Here is a 19,612-nt window from a genome sequence, read left to right as displayed (position 1 = left end):
TATTCAGCTTCATTCTCATGACTCAGCATAATCATAGGGTCCCTTTTCTTGGTGTTAGGTGGGTTTGTTTTTGTTTGTTTTGCTAAGGAATGTAGGTAATTCCTATATGAAAAACCACCAAAGAAAATTAGTACAGTAAGCTTAATGCCCTTCCTCTACTTTATTCTCTAAGGAAATGCTTTGCATTTCAAGTAGTGAGTAGTTCCAGGGCTGCTGTTGCTAGGCTTTTGCTGATTTTCAATAAAATTGATAATCAAGATAATAAAAATTTAGTTATCCTCAGGAAACTGTTTATATAACTTGGTTATAAAATTTATAATATCTTAACTAAAATTTTTAATTTTGTGTTTTATCATGTATGTTATGAACATCTACTTTTCCAAAGAAATAGGGATCAGTAGAATCACATGATCCATTGATATTTTAGCAAATTAATTTAGATGAAGTCACTATTTTTATGTTTGGAATAGGCTTTGGAATTGTATTTCTTTCAAATAGTTATTTTGAAATGCCTTATGAAAATAGATTAAAATAATAGTGCATTATGTTGTATATATCTAAAAGTGGTTTTAGATATATACAGTTTTTTAATGGTATATAATTTGTTGAAAACCACTTTCGGCTGGTAGTACTTTTCAGGATGTTTTGTATGTCTTGAAATTTTGGTAACTACTTTTTAATTGAGTTATTTGGCCAAATTTCAAGTAATAGATACATACAAAATGTTGTAATAGATACTTGGAGATAGAAATGCATAATTACCCTGTTAATACAGCTTTATAGGGTAGATAAATCTGTGGCTAATTGTAATACAGGGAAAAGGTAAAAAGAGTTTGTGTGAATGTTTAGATGAAGGATAGGGTCACTTCTGGCTATGAGAGTGGGATTTCAGGCACAGGGAGATACGTGTTAAGATGTATGGACAAGGTAGATAGTGATTCAAAAGTTAGATGGGAACAAAGAACTTCCAGGGATGGGGAATGGCATGAGGGAGAGAAGTAAAGATTTGTTAAGGGAATTGAGTACATTGAAATCAGGTGAAGTAGAGAGTACATGAGCAGAAGTAATAGTGGTAGAAGTGCTAAACTTGAGTTTGGACCATATCACAGAGGACCTCAAATGCTGATCTAACAAATTATACTTAAAATAGGAGCATAGGAAGCAAGAGGCTATTGAAAATATTTGTGCATGAGAATAGCATGAGGCATGCTGTGCCTGAAAAATACTAATTTGAATGCAGTGTCTAGTGTTAACTGATGGGGAAGAGACAGAAAGCGAAGGACTATTGAAATTATTTTAACATGAGAATAACATGATGCAAATTGCTTTAAAAAATACTAATTTGACTGCAGATTGACTTCGATAGCTGACCAAGTAAGAAGTGAGGGAAACTTAATTTATGAAAGTGAGAAGCAGGCAGATGTCAAGAGATTTTGAAGGTGGAATCACAGAACTTGACCGGTGATTGGGTATATGAGGAGGAGGCAAAGGAAGAGATACAAAAAACCATTCCTTACTGTGTGAATGAAAAAAAGTTGAAAAGGGAGAGTGGGAAATGACAGTTGGATGTAGACATGGGAATTTTAGATGATGGTAGCAATCACCTGAAGAGTCAAACCAAGTTATAGGAATTTGGAGTTCATTAACACAGAAAAACTGCAGATATATAAGATGACCTGGGCAAAAGGTATGGACGATAGCTAAGGACAAAATTTTAGGGAATGCCTATGCTTAAGAATAAAAGGAAGAAGGAACAGAAGACAGGAGGTAAACTAGCTATCTCTTGTAGACCGAAGAAGGAGGGAAAGTATTCTAGGCACAGCAGTGACCTGAGCAAATCCTGAGATGGGAATTGGGCTTGGTGTGATGAAATGGGCCAGGGTAGAGGCTTCATGTGGAGGGGAGGGGAGGGGCAGGGGCAGATGTGTGTGCATAGGGTTTTGGAGTTAACTGATGAAGAAAGTCTTCAGCTCAAAAGTTTTATCTTAAAATCTGGTTTTAGTAACAGGTTTAAAGGACAAAAATCTCGTGACTCCAGTCTTGTATACTAACATTTCCTTGTTATTTAGGGATCAGACTTGTTATAACATAATTCCACTCTACAATTCAATGAAGAAGAAAGTTTTGTCTGACTCTGAGGTATTTAATATTTCATTACGATTACTACATTGGTTGTGTCCTATATATAAAAAGAAATTTACACATAGTAGTTTTCAGACAACTGCTATTATGAAATTTTTTTTTGCCTAATGCTCTCAGTTAACTTAAAAAAAAAAAGAGTCAGAATTGTTTCAGTTAAAATTGTTTTAAACAGTGGGTGGAGGGAGACTTTTTAAAATGAGTCAGTTAAGTGTTACAGTATCATATATACTATGGGTTTTCCAGAATATAAAGGAGATAATTGCTATTAAAAGACTGTAGAATATAGTGGAACCTTGAATATTTTATTAATCTGATAAATTCTTGCTTCAAAGGAAGAAGAGAAAGAAGATGCTGATGTGCCAGGAACTTCTACCCGGAAAAGGAAGGTAATAAATTTTTGTTTTAGCAAAGTACTTTATATGAATTAAAATGTATTGAGCAGTTTTTTACTTTTAGTAGTTTCAAAGATAGATTAAGTATTACTTCCAAATCAACTTCCATCACAAAAATGCATGGTTTTCAGAACTAGATGAGTGATGCTTTCTTTTATCTGAATTACTCTATTATTACCTAGTTATCCAAGATTAAAAATGAAAATTGTATTATATGTTATTTTATTGATATATTTGAACATTTAATTTAGGACCATCAGCCTAGAAGAAGATTACGTAACAGAGCACAGTCTTACGATATTCAAGCATGGAAGAAACAGTGTCAAGAATTGTTAAATCTCATATTTCAATGTGAAGATTCTGAGCCTTTCCGCCAGCCAGTAGATCTTCTTGAATATCCAGTAAGTATTTCTGAGAATACTTGCCACTTTGATTTTTGTGTATATATATATGTATCTTATACATGGCAGTTTACTATTTATTTTTATGATTATAGTTTATTTACTTTTTATTTGAAACATGTTCCCATTATCCATCTGATTATGTAGAGCATCTAAATTGAACAATGTGGTAAAAAAGAAGTAGCCCTGGACTAAGACTCCAAAGAATTGAGTTATTGTCCCAGCTCTGCCTCTTACCAGTTCTACAGTTTTGAGCAAGTCACTTAGTTTTTATATCTGGTATATTTTTACCATATCCTTTTCCATTCTCTTTTTATGGATTTATTATGGAAATTATCTAAGAAACAATAATACTTATTAATAATAATTATAATCTCTAAGATTAATAAAAATCTCTAAATCATTATTACAGAGTTATAGAAATGGAATGAGACTATTACTACTTATTATTAAACATTAAAATAGATTTTAAATTGAAACTATGTAAATGTAAAGTGGTGTTATTGTATATGTAGGTTATGCCAATTTAGGATTTTTATGGAATTCATGGTAGAAAGTTTGAGTAAACATGTTACAAGTATTTATTTTTTGATTGCAATCTTAGCAATCTAAATTTAATTTTGAATAATTTTTGTATTCTTTGTTTTAGTTATTAAAGATTGCATGGTTTCAAATGATAATTAAATTTTTTATAAGAGATCATGACCTGGTTGTGGTATCTGTTGTGGCTTTTATAATAAGTTTTGTTATATATGTATTCTAATTTGCAGTGGTGAAATAGAGAAATTTCATTGATAGATACCATAAAATGACTCTTTTCTTATCATTTAAAAATCAAGAAACATGTAATCTTAAATGTAGAAGATAAATCTTTAATTCTGACAGTGTGATAAATTAGACTAATTCAAACCCTACCATCTGAAAACCTCTAAGAAGAAATAAGCTAATGCTGTAGTGCTCTGATTTTCATTTCTCTTTGTTTTTGGAACCTGTGGATTTCCCTTTGTTTCTTGAAAGCCCAAGTATGTATTTCATAATTTCTAAGCCCAGGTGTCCTCACTGAAAAATTCTGCCAGATGTTTAAAGAATTAACACAAATTCTGCACTCTTCCTCAAGATAAGGAATGCTTCTGTACTCATTCTATGAAACCAGTTATTATCCTGGTGTCAAAAACAGTACTAAAGAAGAAAATGCAAAAATTCCTAATAAAATATCAGCAAATAGAATTCACCAGTATATAAAAATGGTTTTGTACCCTAAGTGGGTTTTTTTTTTCTCAGGGATATAAGGCTGGTTCAGTATTTAAAAATCAATCATTGTAATTAATTACTAAGGGAAAAATGACATCATATCAATGCAGAAAAGGGATTTGACAAAATTCAGAGCACATTTGTTTTAAGAATGTACACATTGGGTATGGTACACTGTAATCGTTGTGGCCATGGGAGGAAATGAGAATGAGTCTTGGAAGGAAGAAATTTATTATACTTGCATGTCCCAGAGAGGGGTTCACCAGATGCCACTTAAGGCTCAGGGCGAGCATAAGGTTTTAGTCAGGTTGCAGAAAATAGGAGGAAAGGAAAACCTTAGGCCAGAGATTTCCGTGAGAGGCAAGGCTGGGCCTAGTCACCAGCTTAAGATGGGCTAGTTTGAATTACTCCAGTGGACTTCAGGGAAGGAGGGTGGTTTCTAGTTGTCTTAATACTAATTCCTGACCCAGGATGATTCAGGGCAGAGGAAATACTGGTTGGTGTGTGAGGATTGCTTAAGGACATGGTCAGTTTGCATATGAAAGATATATTCCTAGCACAACCCTTTGCTATTTCTAAGAATTGCCTAGCCCTCGGAAAGAGGCAGTCTCTCCTTAGGCCTGTATGGCTCCCCAAGTGTCAAAAGAGTATCAAGAATACAGAAAGATAATTAGTATAGCTGGCCCTATGATGAATGAATATCAACTAGATCTACATAATGTAAGAAAACAACAACATTAATGATAAAAACAAACTCTTAAAAAAACTAGGAATAAAAGGGAACTTCCATAACTTGATAAAGAACATCTGTTAAAAAACCTACAGCAAACCTCATGCTTAAACATGAAAAACTGAATGCTTTCCCCCTAAGATTGTGAGTGATGCAAAAATATCCGCTGTTATTCTCACCACCGCTATTTAACATAGTACAGCAAATGGTAGCCAGTGCAGTTAAGACAAGAAATGAAAAGAAAAGGCATTGCAGATTGTAAAAAAAGAAAGAAAACTGTCCCTGTTGGTAAAAGGCAGTTTTACTGTTTGCTTTATGGTCAAACATACTTGATCATAATTTAAACTTAATGGGGTAGAGTCAAGTTACTATATTTTAAAAAATACAATTATATATTCTGGGGCTATGGAGAAGGTGTAGTATTATTTATTCCTCTTAAAAGATAACCATATTCAGATCATTTTATACTAGTTTGTTGCTTTTTACTCATTTCATTTGTCTGTTTCTATTACTTCTAATTTGTTGCTTTATTTTATACACAGTTGAGTACGGGAGATTGAGTGATTGTACTTTCCTCCATAAAATGAAGTGTAAAGACTTTGTGACAGATGTTTACATTCATAATTCTTGATTTGTGCAAAGTTCCCAATTGTACTAATTGTATTACTGAAGTTGAAATTAGCAGAACTAAGCCCTTCACGTTAATGTGATGTTATATTTCCGTTGTTTTTATTGTTTGTATGTCGGTTTTAAAGATACAATTATGTTTCAGTGAATAAGCAGCCTTAAGAGTTTATGTGTAGCATAAACTTTTGGGTTTTTTTTTACATCAAACTTGTAGTTTTAGAACTGAGTTTTTCAATATTGTTTTAATCTCCTTTTCCCAACACAACTCGATGCTTTACCTCTTTCTGAAGGCCAAAAAAAAGCAGAATTTATAAGTTCTTGAATGAGAGAAATCTTGTGTTGATTGCAATAGAAAGTTAGGGACATGAAAAAATAAAAATAAAAAATGACTTGGGAAAAAAGAAACCTTGAAGAGGGAAATAAGAAATGATTATTAATAGTTCTAGTAGTTGCAGTCATCACAGAAATTGTATATGAATCTCTTTTATGAGAAATAATGCATCATCATTACTATTAATAATATGATCTGTTTTCCTTCTCTTAGGACTACAGAGACATCATTGACACTCCAATGGATTTTGCTACCGTTAGAGAGACTTTAGAGGCTGGGAATTATGAGTCACCAATGGAGTTATGTAAAGATGTCAGACTTATTTTTAGTAATTCCAAAGCATATACACCAAGCAAAAGATCAAGGGTATATAATTTAATTGCTTTTTTTCTGTCTGAATTAAATGAAATTAATAGAAATGTATGTTAAGTAACTAAATCCTATGTTTAATTAAAATTTAGAGCTAAGTTGACAAACTTTCTATTAGGTTCTTAACCTAGGGGAAAGAAGAATTCACATCTTTCTGTTTTATTTCTTCTGTGAAAATTCCTGATGTCATTTAATGTTTAGGAATGTTACTTTTCTTGAAGATCGTGTAGTTGAATAGATACTGTCCTGATACATGTTAGAGGTACATGTGCTTAACTTTTTCAGCGATGTTCTACTTTCTGGAAAGGAGCATTTTTTTCCATATAATGCTCATATAATTTAAAAAAAAATGAGTAAAACTTTCTTTGGCCAAATACAGAAATAATTTGTCATAATGCTAAATAAAAAAATAATTTTAATAATGCTTCAGTTTTAGTGTTTGTCAAAAGAGATTGAGAAAAAGCAACATTTTAAATTCTAAAAAAGTTTTGCTAGAAAAATATTTAAATTTATATGTTAGTATTTTCTGAACAGCCATTTTCTTTGCAGAATGTTTGAACGGTTTTTTTTTCTTTACAGATTTACAGCATGAGTTTGCGCCTATCTGCTTTTTTTGAAGAACACATTAGTTCAGTTTTATCAGATTATAAATCTGCCCTTCGTTTTCATAAAAGAAATACAATAACAAAAAGGAGGAGGAAAAGAAATAGAAGCAGCTCTGTTTCCAGTAGTGCCGCATCAAGGTATTTGATTTCTTTTAAATATCATCAACTGATCTATATAACTTTGTCATCTAAGTGGTAGAACTTGGTGTTTTTTAATACTTCCTTTACTATTCCCTATATTGCAGAATGATATATTTGACATGCAAGTTCCTATGATGTGGAGGATTTTTAATCTTTTAACTAAAGCTATACTAGTGTAAGTGCTTAAATTCAAACTGCTAAATCTGTACAGTTAAATAGCATTTTTAGGATAGTGATGGCATCATGCTTTCTGTCATATAACTATAGCATTTACAGCAATCCTTCACTAAATATTCACTTTTCAAAGGCTCACAACCATATGAAATCCACTACAAATCTCATATTTTAACATATTTCATAACAGTACAAATATTGAATCCAGCAGTATTATAAAACTATTTTATTCATTCCCATAGAATTATAAGAATGACTAATGATACTATTTTATTTACAGCCCTGAAAGGAAAAAGAGGATCTTAAAACCCCAGCTGAAGTCAGATATTACTACCTCTCCATTCTCTGCACCTACACGGTCAATACCACCAAGGCACAACACTGCTCAGATAAATGGTAAAACGGAATCCAGTTCTGTGGTTCGAACCAGAAGCAATCGAGTGGTGGTAGATCCAGTTACCACTGAGCAACCATCTACTTCTTCAGCAGCAAAGACTTTTATTTCAAAAGCTAACACATCTGCAATGCCGGGGAAAACAGGTAAGAATCAGCTACAGTTTCTAAACGGATGTGTGTGTGTGTGTGTGTGTGTGTGTATATATATATAATGCATTTTTTAAGTAACTTACTTTGCCAAATGGGATATATTAGATTAAGTAAATTCCAGCAGACACCAGAATTTTACTCTTCTTTATTGTTAGTTTTCCTTTTCTTTATCATTTTTGCATTTCTTAAAAAATTTTGTTTTATTGACAAAAGATACTGAGGTTTAGGAGTGTCAGTATAAGATAATGCTTAAAATGGTGGGAAAAATGGCAAATCTGATCCAGACTGCCTGAGTTTAAATCCTGGAAGCCAGACTTGATAGCAGTTTGCTAGCACTTGCCTTGATAATCTTTTGGTGACTGGATAGCTTCTGAAAGGACTGAAATTATTATGTAAGCCTTTTCCCTTTTTGAAAGTAGATTTCTTACAGAAGGTTTAAGCATCCTCCAGGTTTTGTCTTATTGGCTAATTCACACAATTCACATTAAAAGTAATCGTAACCTTCTTGCTTGTTTGAAGGTTAAATAATTTAACTCTTAGCTTGTAATCTCCTGTATGTGTGTTTTAGTTCTAGAGAATTCTGTGAAACATTCCAAAACCTTGAATACTCTTTCAAGTCCTGGTCAGTCCAATTTTAGTCATGGCACTAGGAATAATTCTACAAAAGAAAATATGGAAAAGGAAAAGCCAGCCAAACGTAAAATGAAATCATCTGTGCTCTCAAAGACACCCCCTCTCTCAAAGTCATCACCTGTCATTGAGCAAGGTACCGTAGACTTACAAATGATGATTCTATTGGAGATAACACATTCATTTTTTTAGGTTGCTCATTTAAAAGTCACATATTCTGTATCAGTTGATAAATTTACTGAGACATCTTTTGATTCATACCAAAAGCAAACGGTATTATTATTAAATTTTAAAAGCCAAGAAAAACTTGCTGTATGAAAAATAAAATCATATTCTAAAATCAAAGGCTTTTTAATGATAACAGATTTAATAGTTTTAAACTTAATTATTACAGAACCCAAAAAAGTATCTCCAATAAGTTTAAATAAGTTGAATTTAGCTAACCCAGTATAGCATTAAAAAAAATTTTTTTTTTCAAGTTTTTTACATCACAAAATTCAACATATTGATCTTTAAATAATCCATATTCTTAAATATTAAATTATTCCAGATTCTTTTGTCTACACATTTTTCATTGTAAAGCCTTTATGTTTGAAGGATGGAGAAAGTAACTGATAAAATACAACATATGACATGTTAAAACAATTAGGTCTTCTTGGTAGCAGACAGCTCAAGGATATGCATTTTTTGTCATGACTTCCAGAGTATGTCTAGACCATTTCCTTTTCAGTATTCCCCCAAGAAACCTCTCACAATTTAATTTTTGTACTGAAACGACCCCATTTTGATTAATGATTTTGGGATCTACCCACCTAAATAAGCTTAAAATCAGTGAGTCATCCTAGCCTTCTCTTCAGCAACCAAATCTGCTTGTTTCTTTCTGCCTCCTTAACATCTCCTGAATCCATTTCCTCTGTTCCATTTTCATTTCCACAAACTGTCATGCTCTTGTAACTGCTATCCCTGCCTCAGTTCTCAACTCTTCCTTACTCAGTCCATCTTCCACCGTTCAGTGACCTTTCTCATCATGTGCACAAGACACACACACACGCAGAATTAAGATCCTTCCCTTCCTTCAAATCATACGTGGAATCAGAATGTAATGTTGTTTATGTCAAGCAGTGAAGAGTCTTGTATAACAACGTTGCCTAACATTGCAGCTGTCCTTAATTTTCTTTCTCCCTTTTCTGTCCCAGCCATCCTAAAACACTTGAAAGTCCCTAAATATTCTTGTCATTTCTTCCTTTTTTTGAATTTTTTTTTCCCTTACTGGTTGTTTCCTATTCATTGCCTTTGTGGCCCTTATAATGTTGATAGAGTTATTCTTTTTTACATTGTCTATCTCCAGTAGAATCCAAACTCGTGTTTGCTCATATTTTAATTACCTGTACTTAGTATATAGTAGACAATGTTTAAATAAATCAGCAAATGACTTTATATGTGAGTGTTTTACATTTTTATACTAGCTTCCTTTCTGAACTGAATTCAGAGTTTTGAATGTTTTATATTGGCCTTGCTTCTGTTAGTCCTGAATTCTGGAGAAATCAAACGTATGTAGAGAATTGGTTCTAGCATTATGATAGGGGAGGTTCAGTAGCCAGTTTGATTGATAGGTTTTGGGTATTACATATGCCAGTACAGTAAAGAAATATGATAAGCTATTACATAACTCATTAATGATGACTTTGTTGGTACTTGAACACTATTAGAAACAAGAGCTGCTGCTGCTGCTGCTGCTTAGTCGCTTCAGTCGTGTCCAACTCTGTGCGACCCCAGAGACGGCAGCCCACCAGGCTCCCCCTTCTCTAGGATTCTCCAGGCAAGAACACTGGAGTGGGCCACCATTTCCTTCTCCAGTGCGTGCAAGTGAAAGGTGAAAGTGAAGTCGCTCAGTCATGTCCAACTCTTAGCGATCCCATGGACTGCAGCCTTCCAGGCTCCTCCGCCCATGGGATTTTACAATTGAAATACAATACAAGCCACATGTGTTCTTGTAACCACATATAGCAACAGCAAACAGGTGAAATTATCAGTTTTAACAGTGTATTTTATTTACTCCATTATATCCAAAATATCATTTCAGTGTGTAATCAGTATTTCAAAATGTATACTGCCTCAATATTCAAATTTAATTAAAAATTCAGTTGCTCAATTGCAGTTACATTTCAAGTGCTCAGTTGCCACATGGTTAGTGGTAATACTATCACAGGATAATACAGGTCCAAATGAATGATTTCAAAAGCTATTTAGCTCTTGAATTCCTTTTTTAAAGAACTGCATTGATTCTTAACCTTTTTAGGTAATGTATTTTGTCAAGTTTGAAGACCTTGTAGTTTTTTTCCCCAAAAAATGCACATAGGCATATCCACACAAAATTTGGGCCAATTCAAGGGCTTCCCTGATAGCTCAGATGGTAAAGAATCTACCTGCAAGGCAGGAGACCTGGGTTCGATTTGTGGGTCGGGAAGATCCCCTGAAGAAGGGAATGGCAACCCACTCCAATATTCTTGCCTGGAGAATCTTACAGACAGAGGAGCCTGGTGGGCTACAGTCTGTAGAGTTACAAAGAGTCAGACACGAATGAGCGACTAACATACACACACACCTACCTACTACACCCCATCCCACCCCCTTACCTCCTAGAGTCCTTGAAGCTAGTCTGTAGAACCTTTGTAGGATATATTCACTGGATATTTATTTACCAGTAGTCTTATGTAAAACAAATGGAAAGATAGCACAGAATCTTAAAGAGTCCTCAGGCCAACTAAGGGTTGTTGTTGGAAAATACCTGATTACTTCATGCACACACACATTCACCACTCCCCTGTTATGCAAAACCACTAATATGAAGAAAAGTTATTAGTACTTTGGGGTCAGGGTTTGAGGGCTTTGCCTTTTTCCCCTGCTCTTGGCTCAGATACTCCACCTCTGAGACAGTTACTTCTTGAAATTTACAAAGCACTCTATGATTGAAGCTCAGGACAAAAAATGAAGAAGCATTCTCTTTAATGGCACAAAGTATAGAATTTTGGAAGAAAAAAGTAGTAGTGCATGTTTGTCATCTTTTTCTTCATCTGAAAGGGTAATAAGCATTTTCTTTTTTTTTTTTTACCATAGAAAGGCAGTTCATGATTTGCAGTTCCTACAAATCTAGAATTTGATCTTCAGATTTTTTTTAATAAAGCATAATAGCCTTTATTACAGAGTTTGTTATAATGGGATTTTAACACACATAGTGGATTTGATTGATACATGCAGCTAGTATTGCTTATGATGATAAATCAATCATTTGCCGTTCAGTAACATAGGAGATAGGACTGTTCCCAAAAAAAGAGCTTGTGAAGAAAACTGCCATTTAGCTATTTTTCTTAACCCTCTTTTAAAAATTCTGTGAGCAAGAGTAATTTATTTCTACTTCTGTAAAAAGGATAGATGTATCAGAGCCATAGTAGTGTCTGTGGAGAACAACGGGTATAAATTATTCCAGTAGATGTATTCTCAAACCTTTTGCATAGGAGTTAGTAGAAGAGGAAATCCTTTTTTACTTCTGAGGAATGTAACGAAATATTTAGAGTATAAATTCTTCCCTGACATCAGAGAGTCATGGTCATCACATCCAGTAGAGGGTTAAATAAGCATTAGACTCATTCCAGTTTTGATAGTCCCTTTTTCCACTTCCATCTGTAGTAACAAAAATGATTAGAGGAAAGTAGAGGGGATGATAATGCTTATTTATTCAGATTACAAAGCTTAAAGGCCATAGGTTTTATGCTAAGATTATTTTCCATAATTGAACTACTTGATAGTAGGAATATAGGAAAATCCTGTTAATGGAGTAAACCCTAAAATGTTTTGTTATGGTGAAGTTCCATATGAGTAAACAGGGTTACTTTGTATAATGAAAACAATGCTTATACATTAGAATGTGTAGTAAAGGTAGTAGGAGTAAGAAACTTGGCTAATTTCTAGCTTTATCATAATTTGCACTATTAGGTCATTTATTTGCTGATTTTGATTTCTCTCTTGTCAAGTCGTCAGTGACTTCATTAAGGATGTTTCTCCTCTGTGAGTTTTAAATAGAAGATCAATAATATCTTTAAGCTATTAACTTTTTGTCAGTTCTTTTTCTCAAAGTAGTAAAAAAAAAAAATTAGGATTATATCATGATGTGTAAGTATAGCAGTGAGGCTTACTGACTAGTTCAAGGGTCAGATAAGAGAGCAATTTCATATATTAAGTGTACTGTTGTTGCCTTTCAGCAGACTGTAGAAACAATGCTCTTGTACCTGGAAGCATTCAAGTAAACGGCCATGGAGGGCAGCCGTCTAAGCTTGTGAAGAGGGGACCTGGGAGGAAGCCTAAGGTGGAAGTTAATAACAGCAGTGGTGAAGTTACACACAAGAAGAGGGGTCGGAAGCCCAAAAAGCTCCAGTACACAAAGCCTGAAGTTTCGGAGCAAAATAGCGTGCATCCCATCAGGGATGAAGTAGTTCCTTCCTCAACCTGCAGTTTTCTTTCTGAAACTAATATCATAAAGGAGGATTTGTTACAGAAAAAGAGTCGTGGAGGCAGAAAACCCAAAAGGAAGATGAAGACACAAAAACTAGACTCAGATCTCATAGTTCCTACAAGTGTTAAAATGCTAAGGAGAAGTAACCGAAAAAAGACAGATGATCCCATGGATGAGGAGGAGGAGTTTGAGGAACTTAAAGGCTCTGAACCTCACATGAGAACTAGAAATCAAGGTCGAAGGACAGCCTTCTATAATGAGGATGACTCTGAAGAGGAGCAAAGGCAGCTGTTGTTTGAAGACACTTCTTTGACTTTTGGAACCTCTAGTAGAGGACGAGTCCGAAAGTTGACTGAAAAAGCAAAAGCTAATTTAATTGGGTGGTAACTTGCACCAAAATATTTTACTTCAAAATCTATAAAGCAGGTACAGTTAAGGAGTATGTAGAACTAAGGCTTCTGCTTCCTTGCTGCTATGACGGATATGGGAATGTTATGATTTGATTTGCAAAAAAACAAACTTACAAGACGCTTCACTTCTTTAAATGAATATATATATATAAATATATACATATATATTTTAAATGTTTGCTATTTATTGCCCTTAGATAGGTTATGCATTTCAACATTCATTTCATTTACTGTTCAAAGCAAAAGAAATTGAGGCTCTATAATGAACTCCCAATTTATTTCTGGAAAAGACAGTTCTGCTACACTCTTAAGGAGCGTATAATATTCCTTAGTGATAGAGCATTTTATGTTAAAATGAATTATTTTTGACCAAGCCAGGTACATTTCTGTTTATACAGAAGTCTTGCCCCTAGGAGGACAGGTGTTAACCAGAGTAGCAGTGAATTAAGAATTGTGTTTCCTCTAAAGATAAATTTAAAATTCCCACCATTTGATACCCTGAAAAGTTTAATTTTAATTATAGAATGTTCATCTACAGAGAATCTAGAGGAGGCTTTTGCTGTATTCCATTTCTGCCAAACTTAAGAGAAAAATGTACTGATAAAAAGGAAACATATCCACATTGGAAAACATTTGACTGTCTAATTTTTCAGACCTTGATTCTTATGTCAATCACTCAATCTCTGTTTATTGTGCCAAAGACTGAGAATCAGTGCAGTGGAAAGCCTGTTTTTGACTGTCAGGACAGCATACACTTTTTCAATATTGGAAAGGCTATATATTATTCTAAAGAGCAAGTTATTAAAGAGTTATGCTGAGATGTATCTTTTTTTGGTACTAATAGTAGAAAATAATGCACTGGTGGGTCCTTTGACAGAGATGTTTTAGAGAAAATGTTTAAGTGGTTAAAGGATTCAAGGAAAATAACAGGAAAAAGGTATGGGATTTGATGTTTACTTGTTAATCTGGATTAATGTCATTTCTAAACTTTAGACATATCTAATAGGCTAAAATGACTTACAAAGAAATGTGTCTGTGTGTGTATGTGTATATATTGACAAATGGGTATAATTGAATATATATACAAACACATACTTATATGCTATTACCCAGGTATAAATTCTTTTATCAGGATTTTTTAGATAGTGGTAGAATAAAAATAATTTTAAAAGGTCATACTTTATAGTTTAATTTTAAGGGGAAGATTGGTTATTTTCAATTATTAAAGGTTTAAAAATAGGCCAAATCACTTTTTATGCAATCATGTTTTATACAGTGGTCTCATTGCACATTGTGTTTTTTCTGCACTTTTTATGGTATCCTTCACGCTGGTATGTCAGTATACACCCAAGAAAAATTCCATTTAATGATTGTGCCTTGTATTCTATTATTTTTTGCATCATTAGTAAAATTAAGTTGTCTATTGTAAATGATAACTATATGACTTAGGAGAATGTATTGCTATATGTACTGCTATGGAAAAGGAAAGCAGTTATTTATTTGTTTATGGTACAGTTAGTTATTTTATACCTTAAAAACCGACATAAATACCATTTCTATTGTTTAAAGATTATTGTCCATTTTTTTAAAAGTTTAAAGAATGTAGTATTTTCTGAGGACTGGTATGGTACAAAAATGTAACCAAAATTTTCAGATACTACATTTTTAAAAAGCGAGGATGGGGAAAATATGTATCAGCATGGCCCTGGTGTAGAAGAATAATGTCTTTAATTGAACCTTGGCAAAATACATTACATAATTACTTGTGTAATATTTCTGGTAGGGATAAATGTTAGCTGTCAGTTGATTATGTCTTGAAAAAGAATGGAAAGTCACACATTTGGGCTTTTTAGATTGTTTGTAACTAAATTTGTACAGAAATTCTCCTGTGAAATTAAGTAAACCATTTTCCAGATCTTAACTGGATTGCTGTGATTTTGCAGTTGAAAATAATTTCAAATTTTTCAGGTTTTTTGTATATTTATTTTTTTCTAACAAATATATTTAACTATATAATTAAAGTTCAGTAGTTAAACTCTTCATAATGCAGAAATGGATGGCTTGGTTGTATAGTGAAACGAGTCTCTCAGTTACACCATTACTGGATATAATAGTGTGTATGTTTGAAATTTAAGTCATTAATTTGTTGCTTTTGAAGGCAATCTATTTGAAACATGTAATTTCCTGATGGTATCTGCATTGTATTAGAAAATAAGGCTATAAAATCCATTTTTGTAAAAAATATGTGTATAGTTTTAAGGTGTGTACAGAGAAGGGAAGAGCGTACACAGTCTTAGGAGTGAAATTCACTGCTAGTAGGGTGTATTAGTTCTAACACTTGAGCAAAAGAAACGAGTATTTACCATCTTACCTGCAAGAAGTAAATATTATTCCAGTGCATTCTAAAGGCACTATATACTTATGACCTTATTTGCATATTATTAGACACTGGTTTCCTAGGCAAAAATGACTTGGATCAGCTTCTTTGTAATTGAAACACTTAAAATGTATTAGTAATAACCAGATATATCTAGATTTTATATTTTTATAATTTAACTTCTATACACTGCAAAGTTGAATTGAGAAATTTAAGTTATCACCATAGTCTTGTTCTGTGTTGACCATTAGAAAAATCTCTTCTTGGAGTCATTTAACACCAGGTATATACTGTTTATAGGTCAAAGGAAATGTTGGCGGTTGTCTTAGGTGAGCAATAAAAGAATACTAAGTTTATTCAAAGTTTCAGAATACAACTTTTGGTTACATTCTTAGAAAAATTGTATTTTTAAGTACCTAACCCTAATACTATTCTCTCCTTTGACCCCAACATTCTCAAGTTCCAGTGAAATGTTATAAAATTAGAGAATGTTGTAGATGAGCAGATAAACAGTCTGATTACAGTCCGATAACTCTGGGCAGTAGAAATATACTTTTAAAAAAAAGTGTATTCTTTTCAGTCTACTATTATGGCATTGGACCATTTTATGCATATATTCATGAACTAAAGATTTGGCCTTGTTTTCATTGTTTTTATTATTGCACATCACAAATTTGAAGACTGATAGTATTGTCACAAAATGATCTTCCTCTTTAAATTTATTTAGAATAAATGTGCAGAGTATTTGTGAGCTTGCTTAGGTCACATCTGAGACATGAAGTTTGGCTGAATCTAGTATCACTTGGACATGAATATGTAATATACACTGATCAACAAAAGATCCTTGTAGCATGTATGTTAACATTTTAAACTCTTCCTTATCTGCAATGCAGTAGGTTAATCAGACATTTTAACAAAAGTATTCAAGTAACATTTTTAGTTTATAATGCTAGTAGCATTATTTACATGTTTTGATATATGATTTGTAATATAAATTAGCTTCTCCAGTTTATAGTGTTTAATTCTAGCATTCCATTTTATACATGCATATATACCTCTCTCTCAGATGTCAACTGGAAGCAATTTTGACTGTTTTCTACCTAATGAAGTCAAACTGTTATTCTGAATGTTTTTGTTCACCTGAAACTTATTTTTGAGTAGGTTGAAAGGACCAAGATACTTGAGTGTTAAAAGGGCTACAAGTGTCCTCTTTATATGCGGGAAATACATGATTGTAAAAGTCACAAAAGGGGAAGTACTTTTATGCTCTGTGGATTATCCAATATTTAGTTTTTTTAGATTGTTTTAAAACAGGTTGAGAAGTGGTTTAGTTAAATTTAGGTGACAATTTATTTTCCAACTAAAATTGAAAAATACACCTTTTCCTCACTTCCCTCCTTGCAGTTCCTCTCAGGTCCCAAGTTTCCAAGTGATTTGAACTAAATATTACATTTATTGAGAAGCTGTTTTTGTTCTTAATTATACTGAGCTAAGCACTCCAGATGGAAAGTCATTTTGTACTATGTACAATACCCAAGAAGCGGTCACATTGAGTCAGAAGACTGTAAGTACCACTTTTGACGCTCCAGATATTAACCTTGTACACACTGTAATAAAACAATTAGAAAATATTATGAGCTATAAATATATATATATTATTTTTAGTTTTGATAGCTCTGTGTTTAAATACTTTTTTAATGCAGATAAAATCATCAGGAAATTAACCTTATATGGCACAAACCAAATACATAATAGTGGGTGGCTCTGAGTTTCTACGTTTAAGGAGCTAAGAAAATAGGTTTGAGATGATAAATAGTACACACACCTATGATGCAGATGTACACATGCTCGTTACTTTTAAGATTGTGCTGTGTTGATTGATCACAATGAAATGTTATAAATTGAGACAAAATACAAAGTTACATTTTTGGACCATATTAAAACTGCAAGAAGATGGGGTCTTACTTAAAGATCTTTTAGACAACTGTTAAATCCTGTCACATGATATTTAGACGTGTAGAATGTAGCTCAATTTTTGAAAAGTAACTGACCTAGAGGGTTAATGTTGAAACTGACACATTTTCAAATTAAAATGCTTATTTTGTACAGAAAACAACGTTAAACACAAGCAAATCTGTTGTATGTAATAAGTAACAGAGTTTTAAAAAGAAATTAATTATTTAGCTTTATTGAGGTTTTTGGTTTTTCTTTCTGGAAACCTGAAGTATCATGTTATAAACGGCAGTCTCACACCAGAATAGCAGTGCCCTTTCTTTTTGTACATATTGATTGGACCTTTCTTTACTGTTAGGTGGACACTTTCTATGTTAGTTTTGAAGCATAATTCTTTGAATCCTTTTATACAAACTAGAATGTATGTGTAAGAATTCCTGTCCCTGCAATGTAGTAACTACAAACTTATTTTTAAATAAATAGAAAACTTGTTTTTCTAAGCTATTTTGTAGAGCCTGCTTTCTTTATTTTTATTTTGTAACACGAAAAACACTCAGTACATAGTTTCAAGAGGTATTACATAAATGCTGTTACATTAGTGTTCCCAATGCCTTGTCTCCTTAGCAAAATGTTAAAATATATTAGCTAATTAAAGGATTGTGGGTCCCCTACTGCTGCTGCTAAGTCACTTCAGTCGTGTCCGACTCTGTGTGACCCCATAGACGGCAGCCCACCAGGCTCCCCCGTCCCTGGGATTCTCCAGGCAAGAACACTGGAGTGGGTTGCCATTTCCTTCTCCAATGCATGAAAGTGAAAAGTGAAAGTGAAGTCGCTCGGTCGTGTCTGAATCTTCGCGACCTTGCCATTTCCTTCTCCAATGGGTCCCCTAATGTAATTAATTCCCCAAAAACCCAAAGGTTAGAAATGTATTTGCTTTTCATTGTGACAACTACATTGATTTGCTACTATGAATAAGTTACCATACAAGGTATAAATCTTTAAAACTTTCCTGTGAGAGATATTTCAAAGGAATAGTTCACTTAAGTATTTTCTCAAAAATATGAAGTGAAATTTCTGGGAAAATTAAATGGAGGCATGATGAAAACATTTCATTTGTTAAGCAGTTATACAAAATGAGATTTGTAAAGCTTTGGCTGTTTTTCTAGACAGATCAGTATACATTTTTATTGACATCCTGAGAATTCCAATTTTAGTACAAAGAGTACAAGACTATAATAAATGCAACTCCAGTTAAGCACGAGATAGTTTGTTTTTAGTGATCATTTCTCCTTAAGTAATTTTGTTTAAATGACTTTGTATAAAACAAATTTTTAAGTTGAGGAAAGCAGATAAATGTTTCCAGGTACCTCTTCCTGAAGCATGCTGATACTAATACTTAGTTTATACTTAGGAGAACCAGCCAAGAAAAAGTTTATTTTTAGCAATCACATTTTACTAGTTTCTCTTTTGTAGTAGTACCAACTGTATGTTCCAGGCTAAGCTTGTCCATTATTTCAGAACAAGAAGATGAAAAGCCAAAGCTCAAAATTTCTGTTCTTTGCAATAGAAAACCTTGTATTTGTAATCTCTTTGCTTTTAACATATTTACCATATATTGATTGCTCTTTTGGGGTTTTGTTGGGTGGGAAAAATAGTGGAAAGGTTTCAATTCCGTACCTTTTTGCCTAATATATTAGGCATGTTGATAATAGAGTATTGTTGGTAACACAATTGTCATGGGAAGAACTGGGTTTGGAGTTGAATCATTTTACCTCTTGAATTTCACTCTTCTCATCTGTAAAGTTAAGAAAAACAAACACTGATTAGACTATGTGCAAGGTACAATTCAAGTCAAAGAGTTCACGGTTCTTCCTCACGTGTATGTTGTCTGGTGTGCTCTCAGCTCAATCGTGGCTTTTCTATTTGGTCCCTGAATATGCGATTTAATGTGTAACTTGCAGGCAAATGTCTTGTGGCCATGACACGATTGTAGTAAGTATGAGATCTTTTTACCCTTAGTTTC

General features: G+C 33.2%; 1 protein-coding gene across 5 annotated transcripts in view; it reads left to right on the top strand.

Moving 5' to 3' along the window:
* The window catches only part of PHIP (pleckstrin homology domain interacting protein), a 128,407-nt gene extending 110,314 nt beyond the window's left edge, over nt 1-18,093 (top strand). For 2 of the 5 annotated variants that reach the window (XM_027550981.1, XM_027550983.1), the window contains exons 33-40: nt 2,070-2,139; nt 2,475-2,528; nt 2,786-2,935; nt 6,088-6,240; nt 6,823-6,986; nt 7,444-7,703; nt 8,278-8,475; nt 12,599-18,093. In XM_027550981.1, coding sequence (XP_027406782.1) covers nt 2,070-2,139; nt 2,475-2,528; nt 2,786-2,935; nt 6,088-6,240; nt 6,823-6,986; nt 7,444-7,703; nt 8,278-8,475; nt 12,599-13,236 — 1,687 coding nt within the window. In that variant the 3' untranslated portion in view covers nt 13,237-18,093. The remainder of the gene's footprint in view (nt 1-2,069; nt 2,140-2,474; nt 2,529-2,785; nt 2,936-6,087; nt 6,241-6,822; nt 6,987-7,443; nt 7,704-8,277; nt 8,476-12,598) is intronic. The other 3 variants (XM_027550982.1, XM_027550985.1, XM_027550984.1) reach the window with 3 other exon arrangements.
* Nucleotides 18,094-19,612: the final 1,519 nt, after the last annotated feature.

This window comes from Bos indicus x Bos taurus, chromosome 9, assembly GCF_003369695.1.
Source record: "Bos indicus x Bos taurus breed Angus x Brahman F1 hybrid chromosome 9, Bos_hybrid_MaternalHap_v2.0, whole genome shotgun sequence".
NCBI classification, from domain to species: Eukaryota; Metazoa; Chordata; class Mammalia; order Artiodactyla; family Bovidae; genus Bos; species Bos indicus x Bos taurus.
This window is presented reverse-complemented; position numbering and strand designations above follow the sequence as displayed.